We start from the raw sequence: 20,245 nt of genomic DNA on the forward strand, positions 1-20,245 counted from the left end.
TTAGAAAGTCTTCATACTAAGTTTATTATTGAAGAGAGGAGGAGCACCGCAGTCTATACTAAAATAAATATTGAGAGATGGAATAAACAATCTCAAAAGGACCTAAAGGATTCCCATCAACATAAAAATTTTTCAATTCTGTATCCATCCCTAACCGGCTATTATTTATTGTTTAACTAACGTGAGGTTTGTAGGGGCGGCCACTGCAAGCCTTATATGTGGATATTATCATAATGTAAGGCCAATGTTCTTCTTCTCTTTTTAATTGGTAGTGTTGTTTACGTGGCGAGTCTCAAACCCAGCGCTACCCAGAGGATACTTGGTCTGAGACCGGAAGTCGTGAGCTGCCATATGTAAAATAATCGTTTTTGGGCACTCCCAAGTGAATGTGCCAGAGAACTTTCCTCACTTGCGTGAATTTCTACACATGGCTCTATACTCCAACTTGGCTTTAACAAAGTAAGCGGGGTCTACGCCAAGAAAGAAAAAGGCTAAAATTCGATTCATGTCTAGATAAACAAAAAAAGCTTTCGATCCACAGGCAATGACAGACAGCTAGATGTTTATCGACTTGAAAATGTTTCTCATAATATCTATTAGCTGTTCGGAAGCTATAACTTGAGGATCCCCAAGTATTTCGGATAATTTCAAGGTATACCGCAATATATGTTTATGGATAACCAAATTTCATGAGTTAGCACTGTAGCTTCAAGCTAAAACACCACTGCAGCGTCTTTCAAGCAAAGGTTGCTCTCGTCATGGTAACGGTAGTTTTACTGTTTCAAAGTCCAGCTTCCTTCAGAAAATTCACTCTGATAACAAAGCGCCTACAATCGCTTTGAGCTCCCTGACTATGCGCTTAAAACTTGTCAGAGAGTTAATGACCTGATGAGCAATAGCATCAATTTTCTTCAGTATCAGCTTGAGTGATACGCGAAATTGCCAAAAATTGCAGAGCTTGGTAGCCAGGGCACACTTACTTCAGTTTCATACCATTGGAAATGAGTCGGTACCCCGTTACCCACTTGCGCTGGTGAATCGTAAGAGGTCCTCCGAATTACTGACTCATTGCAATGTTCTGACTGGACTCCGTGAAATAGGCTCATACGCGGCGATCATAACTACTTTTTTTTAACGTTTTTTGTCATGACTTTATGAAGAAATGCAAGGTGGAATCATATTATCACTTTTTCTTCTATTGCATGACTTTTGCCATACTGAGACTCAAATATCTCAGTAGAGACACCTTCGGCGAAGCTGGCGAAGTGGCCGGAACTGTCATTGACTGTCTTAACAATGATCTATGACGATCTGGTGATCCTTTTAAAGAATTTTTGGAATACACAAAAGGATCAACGTTTACTGCGGTCTAAGTGAGATCCATTAATAATATCAATCCTACGACCTAACCTAATCGAATATGATAGAGAAGGACTCACACATAGGTTACCATACAAAGCACGAAATCATTAATGAAAGGCTTTAGAATCTAAATTTTTCCAGCCCTCTCCATTTAAAGAGCTATCTCGAGAGTATTTCCTGTTGGGTCACATAAAGAAGCACCAAAAAGTGAGCGGTCCGTTTGTCGACTAAATGTGATTAAGTTCAACTTGTATGTTAACTGACTACCGGCTGGCGGGTGGCGGCCAACCACAACAGGGCAGTGAGTCACAGATTACAAGATTTCGCGTATGTGCGAAGTTAGTTGCCATACATAACTGCCACAACATAACGTACGATAAACAAAAACACACCCAAAAAGTGAACAGATCGCAAAAGCGTTGTAAATAAAGCTAGAACTGGTTAGCTTGCTGCAACTGTCACCGCCACTAGGCCCGGTTTTGCGGTCAGCAATGAGTGTTGACATTAACCATGTGACTTTATGCGAGCCAACTGCAGAAGACACACACACACACAGCTATACATATATAACCCATAAAATGGGATTCACTTTGGGACGCACATATAGCGTTCCGGCTGGCGGCCGGCGCTGTCACGTAGGGCTTACACTCCTTTACATACCAGAACACTTTAACGCCGCATTGTCCAGCTGAGCGGCAGAGCGCTGTGCACGCTGGCGCAAAAATGCGCTCAACGTTTCTAGAAGTTCATGCGCATGCGCAGTGCCACTGTTTACACTATGCAACATGCGTGTGTGTGTGTGTGCGTTTGCGGCGCAGTCTTTTGGCTAGTTTGCGGTGGCGCGGCCGAGTGGTTGACCGTGGTGGTCGCTCAGCACCGCCTGCAAACGCTCGGCTCGCAGTTTAATAGTTCACCAGCACACTCAAGCGTTCCGGTAATGCCAAAAATAACAGCAATAACAACGGCAACATAGTAAGTACTTACTACTACCGCGCTACGTGCGAATATGCTCTTCACTCATACGCCGCTTTAAATTGCTCTGCTGACAGCTCATCTTCGGACGGGTTGGTCGCTTGGTCAGCTTAGCTAATGAGCGGCTTCGACAGCGTTGTAAGTGCGCTTGTGTGTGTGTGTGTGTGTACAGAACGGCAGGTAGATATTCAAAAAGAATAACTACAACAAATCCAACAAAAAATGTTTGGTCGAATATAAATAGCGGCTTCGATTTGCATGTCGATATCAGTGCAAATTCGGCTATCGCAACTCGTGTACCCAACGCAGCGCAACCTTACGCATCTTCAGTTACGGTTACAGTTAAAAGAAAAACTTATCGCCAAAGTTTGACACAATGAAGGTCCTCGTGGTCCTGTGCGCCCTCGTGGCAGTCGCCTCCGCCGGTTTTATACGCAGCGGCGGCTGGGGTGGCTATGGTGGTGGTGGCTACGGCGGTGGTGGTTATGGTGGTGGCGGCTATGGCGGTTATGGCGGCGGCGGCTATTCTGGCGGTTATTCAGCACCGAGAGTGATCAAAGTGATTACACTGGGCAGCAGCGGTGGTGGTTATGGTGGATACGGTGGTGGTGGCTATGGCGGCGGTGGTTATGGCGGTGGTGGTTATGGTGGACACGGCAGTGGCGGCTGGGGTGGCGGTTGGAAGAGCAGCGGTTGGTGGTAGAGTGTACATATCGACTTGGCAACCCTGTCGTATTGGATCTTTTCGAATTTCGTGTGTTGTGATTTTGTTTTTGTATATAAATCTGTATGCATATATGTACCTTTCTGCGGAATAAAGTAAATTTATTTTATGTGAAACGAAAAAAAAATCTTTCAAATTGTCATTGATTAGAGCTAGTTGGAGGTAACAAGGTCTTTATGGACCTAATGGACTAAGTGCTATGCATACTTCAAGTGCGATATTCCATTTTATAATAACTGAAAGCTCTCAAACGCTTCCGTCTTTTGAGGTATCCAAGTGAACAAGTGCATACATTCCGCTTTGGTAACGAATCGCCAAACTGCAAATCGAAACCGAATCACTTCGGAATTGACTAAATTAACAATGCTGAAGGTAATGCGTCATGTACTTCTCTTTACCAAGAAATCTTCTAGAATCCCAGGTCCTAAAAGGCGACTACAAAGAAAAAAACATCCTTCCCAACATGCTCTGTGAACTCCGGGGGCTTTAGAGGCTACCAAAGAGCTCCAGATCAATAAACACATCCAAAGAAAGCACTGACGCTGAAAAACTATGGAGAATTAATTGACACTATGCTTTAAGTGTACGTCAAACCAAGTTCGGAGGATAAGTCAACAAAAGTATTCTAGCCCGAGATGCTGAAGGTGGGAATCCCCATTTTGGTGCTCTCTTTAGTGTCAAATACCTCGTCACTGTACATTCGGGATGTGTAAGAGTTCGAAAAGAACAGATCTTTACAGGCACAACTACAACTTATTTTTCATATTTATTAGCGTAGACACCGCTTTCACGGTTATAGCCGAGTTTACAACAGCGTGCCAGTTGTTCTTGCTTCCCGCCGTTTGGCACCAATTGGATATTTCAGGTCTTTCCAACGGAGTGAAGTCTTCCTCTTCTTCTGCTTCCTCCGGCGGGTACTGCGTCAAATACTCTCAGCGCCAGAGTGTTTCAACCATTCGGACGGAACTATGTCAATGCCGTCGTATATCTCGTAGAGCTCATCGTTCCATCAACTACGGTATTCGTCGTTGCCAAGGCGCAAAGGACCATAAATCTTCCGCAGAAACTTTCTCTCGAACATTTGTATCGTCGACTCATCAGATGTTGTCATCGTCCATGCCCTTGCACCATATAGCTGAAAGGGAATGATGAGAGACTTGTAGAGTTTGGTCTTTGTTTGTCGAGAGAAGACTTTACTTTTCAATTGCCTACTCAGTCCGAAGTAGCACTTGTTGGCAAGAGTTATTCTGCGTTGGATTTTGAGTCTGACATTTTTGTTGGTGTTAATACTGGCTCCAAGCTAGACAAAATTGTCTAAGACTTAGAAGTTATGACTGGCAACAGTGATGTGGGAGCCGAGTTGTGAATGCGACGACTGTTTGTTTGATGACAAGAGATATTTCGTCTTGCCCTCGTTCAGAACCGGATCCATATGCTACGCTTAAAGCCAATGATATAAATATCATCTCTATTTAGCTCTGCTGCTCGTATTATTTTCTCCAGAAATAGATTGAAGAAGTTGCACGATAGGGAGTCGCCTTGTCTGAAACTTCGTTTGGTATCGAACGGCTCGGAGAGGTCCTTCTCGATCCTGACAGTTTACACAACCGCATTAGCTTTGCGGGGATACCAAATTCATACATTGCGACATAGAGGCAGTTCCTTTTCGTACTATCGAAGGCGGCTTTAAAATCGACGAAAAGGTGATGTGTGTCGATCTTCGACAACTAGATAGATATATAAATAATCAAAATGCAGCTGAACTTCTTTTCAAGTGTCACCATCATCCTAGGCATTCTTCCGCTAAAAAGTCCTTATAAGCAAATATTCCAATCGCTAGGCAACTAGTATCTTCCTTCATAAGATCGGCCTACATTATTTCATAAATGATGTCTATCTATTTTTAACCTTAATCAGTTCAAAACTAAGCGAAGGTTTTTCCCGCACCTATAGATGATTTATTATCTAACAAGTTTGCTTTTCATAATCCCCTCAATTTCTGTGTGAATTGGAAAACAAAACATCCATTGACCATAAACACACACATACAAACATAGTGAGTACTAAGTATGATTATTTTGTTTGATTTATGCTTTGTGTTTCTCAATTTTGTTTTCATTATAATTACAGCTTTTATGGCCATAATAAATGTCTTGTATGTACCCGCATATGCATTGAAACGTTTTTGTTTTTCTTTCAAATGATCATTAAAAGCGGAGAACTTTTTTCGCATCGTCTGATTAATAGTTTATGAGCGTAAGTTGTTAGTAAATGCCTGAGAACATATTGTTTGGAAACTACAAATATTGCAAATGCTAAATTCTGACATAATCGTTTAGTCATAAATAAATTAATTGAATGTTTGCAATGTTTGTTTTGGCATAAAGTTGGAGATTTTTCAAGCAGATGAGATTTAAGGGCCGCCATGAAGTCAAGTAGGTGATCATCACACAAGTAAGTGTTGGTTCAATACCTAAGCGTGTAATATTATTCTGTTGGAAAATTTTAGAGCCAATAAGCCTTTGCAGATTAATGAAAACTATAAAAATATAGTAGACCTCATCGACGAACATAACCTCGAGAGTTGTTTATTCCATAAAAGAGAATTTTAGCTAAGACAGTAAAGCACTATAGTAAATCTATTCGCTATGCAGTATGTAGATTCGAATCTCCTTTTCTTCATACATTAGAAGCTACGATAAATGTGGAATGCTTAATATGGAGCATACATGATGTGAGAGATCAATTCTGTCATATTTTATGGAGCAAATAGGTAGTTGGATTATTAAAAGCTTTGTGAAGATAATAAAGCAGTTTAAAAATAATATATGTACTACCGAAACTCAGCAACGAAGAACTGAGAGTGTTGAGTCAGACATTTCCACTATTATCAGTGGGATTCTGAAGAGGATTCTATGAAGATTATACACAAAGAAATGAAGGAAGACAACGTTAAACTATGAAGACCAACAATGAAAAATGAGAGAAGAAACTTTATTCGGAGTTAAAAAATTTGGATGGCTTAGAAACCACTCATTAAATGGAGAAAAAGTACTACGAAAGATGAAGACAGAGTCTTTAAAATCTATACTGATAAAACAATTGTCTTAACTCCCTGTCATAGTAATAAAGAGAATAATCCAAAAAATGAGTGGTCCGTCACAGTTTCTCTTAATGAATCCAAATTGGTTAACGTCTAATGTCCTTGAAAACAGCCAGATCTCCAGTTCCACAAGCTAGCTCAAGGTGAGTGGACTATAATAGTCCAGAGATAGAGCAGAGCTTGCATGGGAGTAACCAATGTCATTGGAGCAGCCGTGGACTCGTAATCAATAAAGAAACAGTCCTTAATTTATCGCCGAGCTACTAAACATATAGCACTTAACCGTAATCAGGCAGCAAATTTTGAAACCTAAAGTGATTAAACACAAAATCCATATTGGAATGTTCAATGGATAACCTAATCGAATGTACTCGTAAAACCTTTTTCACAAAGTAAAGCTTATTTCAATGGATTTTTGAACAACCTTTATAAGGATCATTAATATACCAAAACCTTTTTTCACAAATAGATAATTTTACTACCATCTAAATAGCATATTTTTCTATAAGTAAACATCGATGATGTCATAAATGGAAGATGGAGTCTTGTGTAGAAGTTCACGCAAGTGAGGAAAGTTTTCCGAGCGCCATACTCTTGGGAGTGGCCAGAAACGATTATTTTACATATGGCTTAAGCGTTTCAAGTGTTCTCTGGATAGTCATTTTGAAGGCGAGCTAAAGTGAGAAGAAGCTTCAAACTACAAAGAGCAGCTCTCATCGGCATTTCCGGTGCATTACGGACTACACCAACAATAGTACTTAATGACATTTTAAACATAGACGTGGACATCGCTGGTAGATGTATGGCTGTAAAGTGTGCTCTAAGGCTCAGGGAAACTGGATATAAGAAGGGGTACGAGCAAGTATACTTCGAAATTATCTCCTTATTCAACTGCATGCATGGAAACTTGGATCACTGCGTTGCAGAGATCACTCGTGGCGCCTTCTTCTCTGCTCACATACAGACGAGAGATATTTGGATAGGGAGGAGTCGCTGTAGAAGAGGCGTTTATGGATAGGTCGAAACTAGAAAGGGCGAGTTATATGTAAGGATTTACCCGTCAATCTTAATTCAGGCTACCGGACAACTGCGAAATGCAGCTTCTTTCAGGGAGGTCAGCAATCACTTCGGCAGAATAGCACCTATTCTAGCTCTGAGCTCGTTTGTCAAAAATGTCCGTTCTCAATGGAAGCAGTATCAAGCTACTTCATTATCCGACTCGTTTGAGTGCCCGCAACGGCTAAGCCGAAGGACTAGCCAGAGGTGCCACCCTTGCCCCGCTCACATCGGTATGGGACCGAGTTGGATCTCCATTGGCGTCTTTAGTTCTTGCGCTGTACCAATGAACCTCGCGTGCATTTAGCTTGCGGTGGTAGAAGACTATTTTAGGTTAGAGGTGAACGCAGGGGATCTACTGAACTAATTGCTTTGAGCAAAGTTCATCTTGCCGCAATCGTGGGAGTTCTTACAGGACACTGTCCAATAGGCATTCATGCTGTAGAGCTAAAAATCTTTAAGGACGCTGGTTGTCACAGTTGTATGGAGGTGGAGTGAGATGGATACATCTAGGCACTTTCTCCCATTTTCATCCTTAGCACGACTGAGGCTGAAAAATCTCAGTATTCTTACCTTTAGCAAACCAGAAGACATAGCCGAAACTGGCATTTATCGTCTCAACAAATTTGTGACAAACTTAAAGCGCTTTGTGTCGATTTGTAATTTTCATATGATCCAGTATATAGGAGCTTTTAGGTAGCACAACGGAATGGTGTTCCTAGCTAAGTGAGATCCCTGTTAGAATCGATCTCTTAACCTAACCTAACCTAAACTTCGAACTAAAAACCGCCCTTTTACAAATTACAACTCCACAATCGAACACACGTCAACAGACTTCAACGGACTCAAACACTGCCTAATGCTAATATTTACCCAACATCTAGTAATAAGTAGGTTCTAATATGCATGAACATAAATAAAAGCCAGCAGTATTTATGGTGCTCATGCGCGCATGCGCGAATTCAAAATTTATGAGAAAATTACTTGCTTCGCACACAAGCCCCTCATCCTGGTTGTAACACTTCAAACGCTCATTAATTTACACAGCTACACATACATATCTATGTAATCAAAGCTGCATTCATGTACTTGGCGAGTGATGAGTGCATCTCACGCCGAACGAGCGAATGCTCGGAACGAATGCAGCCCAGACAAATCAAATCGCTTATATTTATGCGCTCATCAAAGTAAAAGTCAGCAGCGACTGCCTATCTGACGACCAACGCTCGGGTGAAGGTTAACGATGCAACGTATGCAGGAACTATATTTCGCCTCTGCGCTGAACAGAAGAGAAGATTTGTGCAAATTAACGATTGATTCTGACATTTATGAGCGCAGCTTGGCGTTTTGTGTTTTGAGCGTGTTCCTTTTCTCAGCTGGTGGGCAGTAAAAGTTGTTGCTGGTGGCTGTGACATTGAATTTGAGTTGGATGCTAAGCAAAAAATATTTATGTTGGTTTTTGTTGTAAAATGTCTAATAAAATTGCTTACATATTTGCTTGTGTGCTTTGGTTTTGCAAGTCATCAGTGTATTGTTTATGCATAAAGCGGCACTGATGCTGCTTGAGTGCTACAGTTAGTGATGTGAATAATTAGTTGCGTAGAATCGTGGGTATTCGGTTACTCGGCAATAAGTAAAATCATATTTTAAGATAAAAATGTGTTAGTCACCTATGTATGTGCATTATATTCTTTGTTAATCATTACATCGTAACTAAGTAACGTGGCGTTCACTCCAAATCCATTATTTGTATTAACACCCATGGTGGCTATGTAAATTTTAGCATTTCGGTACCTCAGTTAGCTTTTTTGAAGGTCGATTCAGCCTCTTAAGAGCAATATCGACTAATCCATTAGTAAAAATGAAAAAAAAGCCTCAGTGGATCTACTTTCAAGTCAAATACTGGCAGTTATAGAACTAAAACTATGCTTCAACGATAAGACAATATATCTGCTCACGTTCAACAAATCAAAGATTTGGTGTTGAAAAACCGTCGATTAACAATTACAGACCTTGCTGATGAAGTTGGCATATCGAAAGGCTCAGCCAATACCATTTTGAAGGATGTTTTGGGCCTCAAGCGCGTCAAATCTCGTCTGGTACCGAAAACATTGAATTTTTTGGAAAAAAGGCGTCGCGCTGAAGTGTGTGAAACGATGCTTTCCGACTACCAGGGTGTCATGGAACGCATTATATGTAACTGGCGATGAGACTTGGATCTATGCTTACGACCCCGAAACAACCCATCAATCGAGCGAATATCGTGCCAAAAGAGAGCCGAGTCCAAAAAAATCGCGCCAAAGTCGCTCAAAAATCAAGGTCATGTTGAATGTTTTCTTCGATTATCGTGGTGTTGTGCATTATGAATTCCTTCCAACCGGTCAAACAGTCAACAAGGAATATTATTTGAACGTTATGCGTCGTTTGCGTAACGCTATCCGCCTAAAAAGGCCGGAATTGTGGAAAGACAATTCTTGGTTTTCACACCACGATAATGCACCATCCCATACTGCCCTCGTAATTCGTGATCATTTCGCCAAAAACTCAACCCATATCGTTCCGCAACCACCGTATTCACTTGATCTGGCGCCGTGCGATTTCTGGCTATTCACCAAGCTCAAAAGACCGCTCCGGAGACACCGTTTTTATACGCTAGAGGAGATTCAAGCCGCAGCGAAGACGGAACTGAAGGCCATCCCGGAAAGTGACTACAACCAGTGTTTCGAAGATTGGAAAATCCGTTGGCATAAGTGCATTGCATCGGGAGGGGATTACTTTGAAGGGGATGAAATTGATTTGGAAGAATAAATGAAGAATTTTCAAAATAAATACAATGTCACCTTATTGTTTGGGCACAGTAGTAAAATAGTTCTGAAGCTAATATACGTAATGTTCTAAGCTGAAGAGAGTCTCAAAAAGTTTCTGAAATTGGACTAAGCTCCCCAGCAATTGATACAATTTCATGTATGGATGTTCGATATTGTTTATTCATCAGCGATCAACGAATTTTGCACTAACATAATCAACTCGTTGGAATGAGAAACAATTTTTGCGAATACTGCGGCAGTTAATAATGCAAAAAGTTATCTTTCTTAAAACTAAAATCAATATCGACGACTTCAAAACAAACCTCCTTAAAGACGGCTAAGGTTTAATGACATTTTCTGCAACATTTAGTATTTTGATTTTAATAAAATATTTCAAATACGAAGTTACGGTCCTTTTAGGCATATCCATATTAATTTGCTATGGGTTTTCCCAACTGCTTTTAATTAGTAGAGATAAATTATCGATCACCTTCTTTATTCAATGTATTATTTGATCACCATAGGTACACCTATTCTATAAGAAGTCTCTCTCTGTTCAGGTTTTCATGAATTCTGCAAATAACGGGTAGGTAGTAGGAGTACTTTTTTAATAGCCATTTTCGTTCAACTTCATTACGAAAATTCACGTTCTGTAAAGAATGGTTTGGCTCAGCTTATGGTCAACATAATCGGCCTACTGAGCCTACTATTCGGAACACCATCACCCATCTTGAGACTCAGCATTCATTATTGGATAATATTTGACCGAATAGACCACGTCCAGCTAGCAATGAAAAAAATATATCAGCCTTAGCTGAGAGTGTACACAAAGACCGTGGAGAGTCGAATTCGCGCCGTTCCCAGTAACACGGACTGAGTTATGGAACGACTTGGCATATTTTACGTCGAGACCTTGATTTGAAAGTGTACAAAATACAGCTTGTGCAAGAACTGAAGCCGCTCGACCGTCCCAAGTTCGACGAGCATCAGACGTTTTCGAGCCAAATTTTGTTCAGCGATGAGGCTCATTTCTGGCTCAATGGATATGTAAACAAGCAAACCCGAAAAGTTTCAAGAGCTGCCATTTCATTCAGAAAAAACATCGGTTTGGTGTAGTTTGTGGGTCGATGGAATCATCGGTCCACATTTCTTCAAATATGATGCCAGTGAGAACGTAAACGTCAATGGCAACCGTTACCGTGCATGATAACGAAAATTTGATGCCTGAAATTGAAGCTCTCGACGACATTTGATTTCAACAAGGTGGCGCTACTTCCCACACATCGCATCAATCTATTGATTTATTGAGAGAACACTTCGGTGAGCAGATAATTTCACATTTAAGCCCGGTCGATTGGCCACCAAGATCGTGTGATATCACACCGTTAGACTTTTTCCTGTGGGGATATGTAAAGTCTTAAGTCTATGCGGACAATCCCGCTTCGATTCAGGCCTTGGAGCAAAACATCACTCGTGTCATTCGTCAGTTACCAGTCGAAATGCTCTAACGATTGATTCATCAGCGATCAATGAACTTTGGTATACAGAACTGAATATTAGCGCCAAGTTTAGACTAACTGAGAGATAAATCATCGGTCGCCTTCTTCATTCAATTTAGTACTTGATCAGCGAAAACACATATATTCTAAAAGAAGTCTCTCTCTCTCTCTCTCTCTCTGTTGAGTGTTGCATGAGTTCTGCAAATATATTGGGTAGTCGAAACAGTTTTTTCTAATCAAACTTCTTTTTATTTTTTTTACATTTATAATAATAAATAAATAAACAAATATGTACCACATTTCACAAATTTCATTGGTGGCTTGAGTGGCATTCTTCCTTTTTTACACAAAAATTTCAAAATATGTATACCGAATTTCTTCATTATTTTCACTCATTTTTGAACAGCTATAACTTTTTTTCAACTTCCCAAAATACGAAAAGACTTTTTCGACTAATAATCGTATAGTTTATTGTAACTACAGTAAGAATAGCCGATAAAATTTTGATTATAGTGTGTTAAATTATAGTTTGATCTGATTCCGATCTTTTCTATGGCATTAGGTTTCAAACTTCTTTTTCTACAACAGATGAAAGGAAATGCTGTCGGACGTTAATTATCAAAATTGCATGGATGAGGGTGAAATGGAAAAATCTAGACACTTTCTCCGCCATTGTCCAGCTTTTGCACGACTGTGGCTGAAACATGTCGGTAGTCTTACCTTCGGCAGCCGGAAGATATAGCCGAAACTGACATTAGCCACCTCAACAAATTGTGTGAAGCTCAAAGCGTTACATTGATTTGTAATGGTCTTATGATCCCGTATATAAAACTTAGTTTTTAGGTACCACAACGGATTCGCGTCCTTAGCTGTTCAAGTGAGATCCCTGTTAGGGTCGAACTCTTAACCTTACCTAACCTAACCTAACAGAAGATGAAAAAATACATAAAAGTAATAACAGCTATATATCTGGTTCAAATAATTAAAATGGAGAGATTCGCCAACTTTAAACGGTCATCATTCCACTACCCTAAATAATATCTTATGATCTTGGCAACGTTCTTTTCCTTAGAGCTTGAGTACACTATACTTCGAAAGAAACATTATAACAAATTCACGGAGTAGAACTTCAATACCTCTATGAAACATTTCCCATTAAAATATTGTCCTCAAACTGTCAAAAACTTTTGAAACTGTCTAGTTCCATAAATAGTAACACATTTCGTAAAAAATACCCAACTACCAAGAGCTCCACACAAGAATTATGATGCTCTAAGGCTGCAGCAAAATTTATATCGGCGCGTGCGAACTTTATATAAAGCTCTGTAAAAGTTTAGTGAATCCCACAATATAATTCATTCATTTTACTTCCAAACTTCTATTGCTTCTGAGCCAATCGCAAGGTGTAACTTTATGAAATTATAAAGCAATTTTATAATTATACAAAATTTATGAATATTGCGGGTTTGCTTTGCGAATTTCTTGAATTTAATTTTTAGAAGCCTGCTTCAAATTCTCTCAAGACAATTAAAAAGTCCCCTAGTTCAATGACTAACTAGGGCTAAACCGTAAATGTGAGATAATATTGTAGAATAAACAAATATGAATTTTTTTAGACATTTTATAACTAAATACGTACATTATATTTCTGCTAAATGTGTTAATTGAGGGCTCCCAAAGCTTTTTCGATTTGCAATGAATTAATAATAGAATACATTACATAGACCCATAAGGTATAATTAAGTAGTGAGTAAACGTTGAATAGAGTTGCCACATATAAAAATATTTCTTTACGAATGTTAGTATACTCGTTTTTTTATGATTAAAATTTAAAAAGTGGAAAAAATATGTTAGAGTTGCCAACTAACTGAAAAGTGAATTATTTTTGAAAATAGCAGCAAATGAAAAAAATTCATACGAATTAAAAAAAATAAAAAACAAATCTAAACAAGTTTCAATGAAAATTAAAAAAAATAAAAATATATGGTAGAGTTGCCAATTAACTGAAAAATTAATAATTTTTGGATTTTCTTTACGAAGAAGCAAATGACAAAAATTGAGAAAAATAAAAAAAATTATAAAAAAGTTTCAATTAAAATGTGAAAAATAAAAAAATATGGTAGAGTTGCCAATTAACTGAAAAGTGAAATATTTTTCGAAAATTGCAGCAAATGAAAAAAATTCATACGAAATAAGTGTAATAAAAAAATCTAAAAAAGTTTCAATAAAAATCTAATATATATAAAGAATTTGGTAGAGTTGCCAACTAACTGCAAGTAAATTATTTAAAAAATAGCAGAAAATAAAAATATTTCATACGAATGGAGAAAAATAAAAAAAATCTAAAAAAGTAGTATAGTGAATAAAACAAAAATAAAAATAGAGGGTTGCCATATTAACGAACGAAACAATATTAAAAACATATTTATTATGAAAATACGTGCATCAAATCAAATGGGGCTTATAATTTGTTTTACGGCATTTTTCTTAATGAGGTTGCCAGACCGATATAATTAAAAGAAAAAAAACTACACAACTTTGGTCATTAAAATAATGAAGCAATAATGAGCAAACATAAAACAATTCACTATTTTATAAAGCGTTTACGGCGAAAAGTTTTTTAGGGTTGCCATTTACATTGTACTTATGGGCAATTAAGAAGTACATATGTATGCACATATGTATGTATATGCATGTAACAAAATATTTCAGATTATTACTTTACTTCAGAAATTAATATCAAATATCAATATATGACAAATAATAAATACATTTAATAGTCGAAGTTGCCACATTACTCAAATTTTTAAGAATATTTTCTTTTAAGATGTATAAATTATTTTGAATATATTAATAAAAAAAAACTTACTGAAATTTCTAAATATCAACCAAGGAGAGTAATAAAATGTAAAATTGTTTAATAGTGTTGCCATCTATTTAAATTTTGTCTTAAATTAAGTCCAATAAGCAATTAAGTGTATGCAACGTAGGTACTGTTATCATTAAAAAAATAGAAAAATAAACTTTTAGGGCAGTTCAACTAAAAAATTGTTGAGATAGAGTTGCCGTCTACCGAAAATTGTACTTGACGTCGCAACTATTGCGCAAACTTTTCAAAAATATATTAACAATAATGTAGCCCTATGTGTGCACACATGTTTTAAAATGTTTTTTTATTTAATGGGGTTGCCACCTTGTGTAACGTTTAAATAAAGTAATAAAATCTGCACAAGTTAAAAGTGCTGGTATAAAACTATGTCTTTAAATTGTAGCAAGATTTTTTATTGTTGCTGTGCAAAATAAAAATAACAATAATATTTTAAATAGTGTTGCCATCTACCATAATAATAAAAAAAAAAACAATTTTGTCTAATGTGGTATTTAAAAATTTAAAGCATTAGTAAAATGTATCACAGTTAAATGAATGAATTAATTAAATGAATAAGAAATATTTTAAACAGTGTTGCCACATTCAGAAATATTATAAAAAAAATTTTAATGTGCAAGAAAAAAATCGTTCAAACGGTATATAAATATATTTATATGGAAGCTTAAATCTGAAAATGTATGTAACCAGTGTTGCCACTAAAACATAAAAATTATTTTTCAATGTGGTAACTTTTATGCTCTCATTTTTACACTTTTTACTGGTATAATAAAAACTGGTGTATACATACGCCGATGTGCACAGATATACAGATTTGTCTGTATATACATATGTATGTATGTATGTATGTATATATATGTAAGTACACCTACGGGTACTTTCTGTTTTGATTTGTTCTTTCCCGCCTTTTTGTTACGTCAGAAAAGTTGAACCCGCCAAAGTCATGACACTGCAAGTGTGAACTCGCATGTTGGCTTGTTTCGAAATAAACATATAAACGAGTATATGTAAGTACATGTGTGTATGTTTGTGTGTCCATATGTTTTTAGAAATTGTTATGCATTGCCAACCGATTTCGTTAATTTATGCTTGAGATGAGCGCCGCGATGTGAACTTCTCTAATTGTCGACAACAAAAAGCACTGTAAAAGTGCTTGTAATTATTGCTGCATTACAAAAACAAAAACACTGCACTCAAAATTAAACAATAACAAATTGTAATATAAATAAAATAGTAATAAAAGAAAAAAGGCGACGAGTGTGCAAAAAGGGAAACAAAACAGCCGAGCGGCAAGTGTGAAATGCACCAGGGCTCGCGTGTATAAAAGCGATGTTGCAAGTGTCAGCGGCATCAGTGAAGCCAACCATCAGCGTTGGAGCATACGCAGCACAACAGAGTTATCAACCAAGCAATAAATCAGCGAATCAGCAAAGCAGAACCGCGAATTTTGGAGTCCTCGACGAAACGCGACTAGAGACATTTGAAGATGCGCGCTTTCGTCATTGTATTGTTGTTGGCCTTGATCGCCTTAGCCATGGCAGGCGGTGGCGGCTGGCAAGGAGGTGGTGGCGGCGGTGGTAAAGGCGGCGGCGGTGGATATGGTGGCGGCAGCAAAGGCGGATATGGCGGTGGTGGTGGCGGTTACAGTGGTGGTGGTGGTAAAGGACGCGGCGGCGGTGGTGGCAGCTATGGTGGAAGCAGTGGTTATGGCGGCAAAGGAGGTGGCGGTGGCGGTTGGCAATCAGGCGGTGGTGGCGGTAAAGGCGGTTATGGCGGTAGTTCTGGTGGTTATGGCGGCGGTAAAGGAGGTGGTGGCGGCGGTGGCTACGGTGGTGGTGGTGGTCATGGTGGCGGCGGCGGTTATGGTGGTGGTGGTGGCGGTAAGTGGTAATTCATCACATCAAGAAACGCTTACGAATACAGAAACTGGATTCGTTTGAATGTTATATGCTCTGCCTCACCTAACTGGACTATCTCGCTTGTCTTGAAAATGGAAAAAAATTCATAAAATTAAAACTTTGGTAAAACATTTGCTTTCGACTCACATAACTATGCTGGTTTATAACTTCATAATAAAGAAAATTTGTAAATATAAAATGGCATTTTAAAAAAGGATTCTAAGCTAATTTCTTATAGTCGCTGAATTTATAATAATTAGCTTTTTTATAAAAAAAAATGATTATGTGGTTAGAACAACGTGAAATAGAAGTGAACATTTTTAGTGCTGATGTTAAAGTTGATTCAATAAGGAGTTGTTTCATTTTATTCATGTTTACTTTCTAAGATTACTGTTTTTGTCATCTAAGTTCTGTGCGTTTAATAAACTGCTGGTTCTAAAGGACCTTCGATATGTTATGTTAATGATTTTTTTCGCATCTTAAAAAAAATAATGTTTTATCAAACAGGGTGCAAGAGAGTGATTCAAAACAATTTTTTTTTCGTTTGGTACTCGGAAAAATAGGTTCCTAGACACCTCTAAGAAAGCCTCTCCAACATGACAATTGTAACGGGAAGGTCCTCCTACATACAGTTTTCTATTTTTTCTTATTATCAGATAGAAAAATTTATATCTCGCTTCCAACAACTTGAAAAGATAGCTTGTTCCTTAGATTTTGTAGGAAATTGAATGCTCTACAAAAAAGGTTTAAATGATTTTTTTCGTAAACCCAAACGTTTAAAAGATATTAACAGTTAAAGTTTGATTATTTTTGGGAAAATTTTTTATTTCTTATGAATTTTATAACTCCATGAAAAAAAATTATTAGAGGTACTTTTTCAATAGCCCTTTTTTTGACAGATCACGCATGAGTTGTGTCAGGCTGTCCTTTCATTTTTGTTCAGTATTGTTTGGCATTTCACCATTGAAAGACTTACGCCCGAAGAACGTTTACAAACCGTTCTACATTATTACGAAGATTTTCGTTCTGTAAAGAATGTGTTTCAGGCGCTTCGCTCAACTTATGGTCAACATAATCGGTCCACTGAGCGTACTATTTGCAACACCATCACCCATCTTGAGACTCAACATTCATTAATAAATAATATTCGTCCGAATAGACCACGTCCAGCACGTAGTGAAGAAAATATTTCTTGAGGATATACTCGAAGACTATGGAGAGTCGATTCGGCACCGTTCGCATCAACTCGGACTGACGCATGGAAAGACTTGCCGAATTTTACGTAAATTGAAAGCGTACAAAATACAGCTTGTGCAAGAACTAAAACCCCTCGACCTTCCCATTTCATTTCTGGCTCAGTGGATATGTAAACAAGCCAAATTGGTTGCAAGAGCAACCTGAAGAAAGTCAAGAGCTGCCATTTTATTCAGAAAAAATTACGGTTTGTTGTGGTCTGTGATTTGGTGGAATCAACGGTTCATATTTCTAAAAAATTCCGGTCAGAATGTAACTGTTAATGTAGAAGCTCGTGATCTCGGCGACATTTTTTTTTCAACAAGACGGCGCCACTTCCCACACATCGCAGCAATCAATGAATTTTTTCAGAGAACACTTCTGTGAGCAGATAATTTCACGTTTTGGGCCGGTCGACTGGCCACCAAGATCGTATGATATCACAACGTTATACTTTTTCCTGCGGGGATATGTAAAGTCTAAAGTCTATGCGAACAATCACGCTTCGATTCAAGTGTTTGAACAAAATATCACATTTGTCATTCGCCTGTGAGCACACGAAATGCGCGAACGAGTCACCGAAAATTGAACTCAAAAGATGGACCATCTGAGACATAGCCACTGTCAACATTCGAAAGAGATGATCTGCAAAAAGTAGATGCCAAAGAATGTTTTTTCGAATGATAATAAATATTTCCCAATAAATTTGAAGTTTCTGTGGTTTTGCTTTAAATAAAAGTAGGAAACCTTGAAATAGCTCACCTTTTATTATCTATATCATGTTTTTATGGTAAACAGGGTTGCAAATTTTTTACTTCAAAAATTTTGCATTAAAAATTAAACTTTCATTTTTTAATCCCGATTTTGGCATTAAAGTTCTGAAAACTTATCAAAAGCAGAAAACTTTAAAATACCAACTAATCTCAGCCCATTTGGATGAGGAGCTACTTGCAAGACAGAATTTTGTTGTATAAAACTTCTGAATGACCACAACTCTTAAATGTCACGTTAGGAGCAGTGCAAGGATCAATCCTCGGCTACGATGGCATACTATAACTGGAATACCCGACGATATGTACAAATGTGGCTTGACGCGCGGGAATTTAATTGCAAACCAAGAAGCCTATTCTGATTATAGTAGACATGAGTGCGACAAAAGAGATTCTAAGAACCAAAAGGTTATCAATTATCTGGGTGTAAGACTAAAGTCTAGACTTACCTACTGGGCACAAATTCAACACGCTACGGAAAAGGTGTTAACTTTCCAACTTAGCAGGCTGATGGTCAACGTTGGAGAACCGACAAAGCAGAAACGGAAGCTTTCAATTTTGACTACACTGAATGTCTTACCCTACGGTGCAGAGTTATAGGCAGACTCATTGAGAAAAAACTACCGGCCTAAACCCAAAGCCCTAGAAATCTAGCTGCTGTAAGGATGGTATCGACATACCGCATAGTTTCAGGCGAACCTGTATCGGAGCAGAAGTTCGCCTATCGATTTACTTGAATGGAAGAAGGTGTGGACTTTAAAGGTACAAAACCGAAGGTAACCAGCAAAAAGTATGAAAAAAGGAATGATACTCGTTGGGCGCAAAGACGTCTGGTAGGTGGACGGCTATGAATATAGGAAACATGGCGAAGGAGATTATTATACTATGCAGATGTCACGGATATTTATGTAAGTGTCTAAATAAAATGGGAAAAGTCGAAGAGACATTATGTATATACCACTAAGCAATCGAGAACGATTCGGAACAGACGTTTTTAAAAATCATACGCTGTCAAAAGGAGCGCAACAGGCTGCACACTTTGGTAGGCCCCATTGTAACTCCCATGTTTTAAAACGAAGAAAACTGGAGGAAAGTGAAGCATTACATAGAAAACTTTCTTTGTTTAAAAATAAACGGAGCATGGACAGAAATAGTGACGTGTAAGTCTTAAGACGAGAAAATAACTTAACTATTTGCAATCTTTCTCAAAACATGTATAATGTAGGCCTTCTTCTATTTTTTCATCTGATATAATTTTTAACCTAAAAAGAACAAAAGAAATGTTAACTTTTTTACCATTTAATTAACCATTATTAAAATTGGTTCAATTGAGTTATCGAGGGGCTCTTTCAAATGGGTTGCAGAATTTTCATTTGTCTTCAAATGCGGATGAAGTTTACTACTATAATTAAGTAAGTTTCACTTAAAAATATATAATTTTAAAAATCTCAAATATTTCCAATATCAAAAAGTTTGAAATTTGCTCGACAAGCTTTCGTTATATTCTTCTAAAATCTTTGTCACTAATCATAGTCATAGATGTATGATCCAACAAAGTATATGTATATTTGAGAAAAAAATCTCCTTGAGACACAGTGATCATCTTTTCATTGATTTATAAATATTTCCTCCGACTGTCTTTCAATGAAAATGTTGTGCACCGATACCCTGATACGTTTGGCATATACCCTTCAGCATCCTTAGTCCTTTTAAAACATGATCTAAGAGCAGCAGATGTTGATGTCTCCTATCGGACGGAAGCTAATCGGAAACTAGCTAGAACAACAAAGCTCTATATAGCTTCGGACATGCTCTGAGATCCTATGGAGGACCTCTAAGCTTTAAAAAAGTGGAGTGAAGAGTATTCAAACTTGGATAAAATTAGCTTAAATTGTTTGTTTATTCCGCACTTATAAACGCGGCCTTTCAATTCC

General features: G+C 37.9%; 2 protein-coding genes across 4 annotated transcripts in view; both read left to right on the forward strand.

Moving 5' to 3' along the window:
- The window catches only part of LOC126759048 (anoctamin-1), a 191,295-nt gene that overhangs the window by 49,206 nt on the left and 121,844 nt on the right, over positions 1 to 20,245 (forward strand). The window lies entirely within an intron of this gene.
- On the forward strand, positions 2,620 to 3,179 carry LOC126759113 (uncharacterized). The gene has a single exon (XM_050473732.1). The coding sequence runs from the start codon at positions 2,711 to 2,713 to the stop codon at positions 3,035 to 3,037; it is 327 nt and encodes a 108-aa protein (XP_050329689.1). The 5' UTR covers positions 2,620 to 2,710; the 3' UTR covers positions 3,038 to 3,179.

This window comes from Bactrocera neohumeralis, chromosome 5, assembly GCF_024586455.1.
Source record: "Bactrocera neohumeralis isolate Rockhampton chromosome 5, APGP_CSIRO_Bneo_wtdbg2-racon-allhic-juicebox.fasta_v2, whole genome shotgun sequence".
NCBI lineage: Eukaryota > Metazoa > Arthropoda > Insecta > Diptera > Tephritidae > Bactrocera > Bactrocera neohumeralis.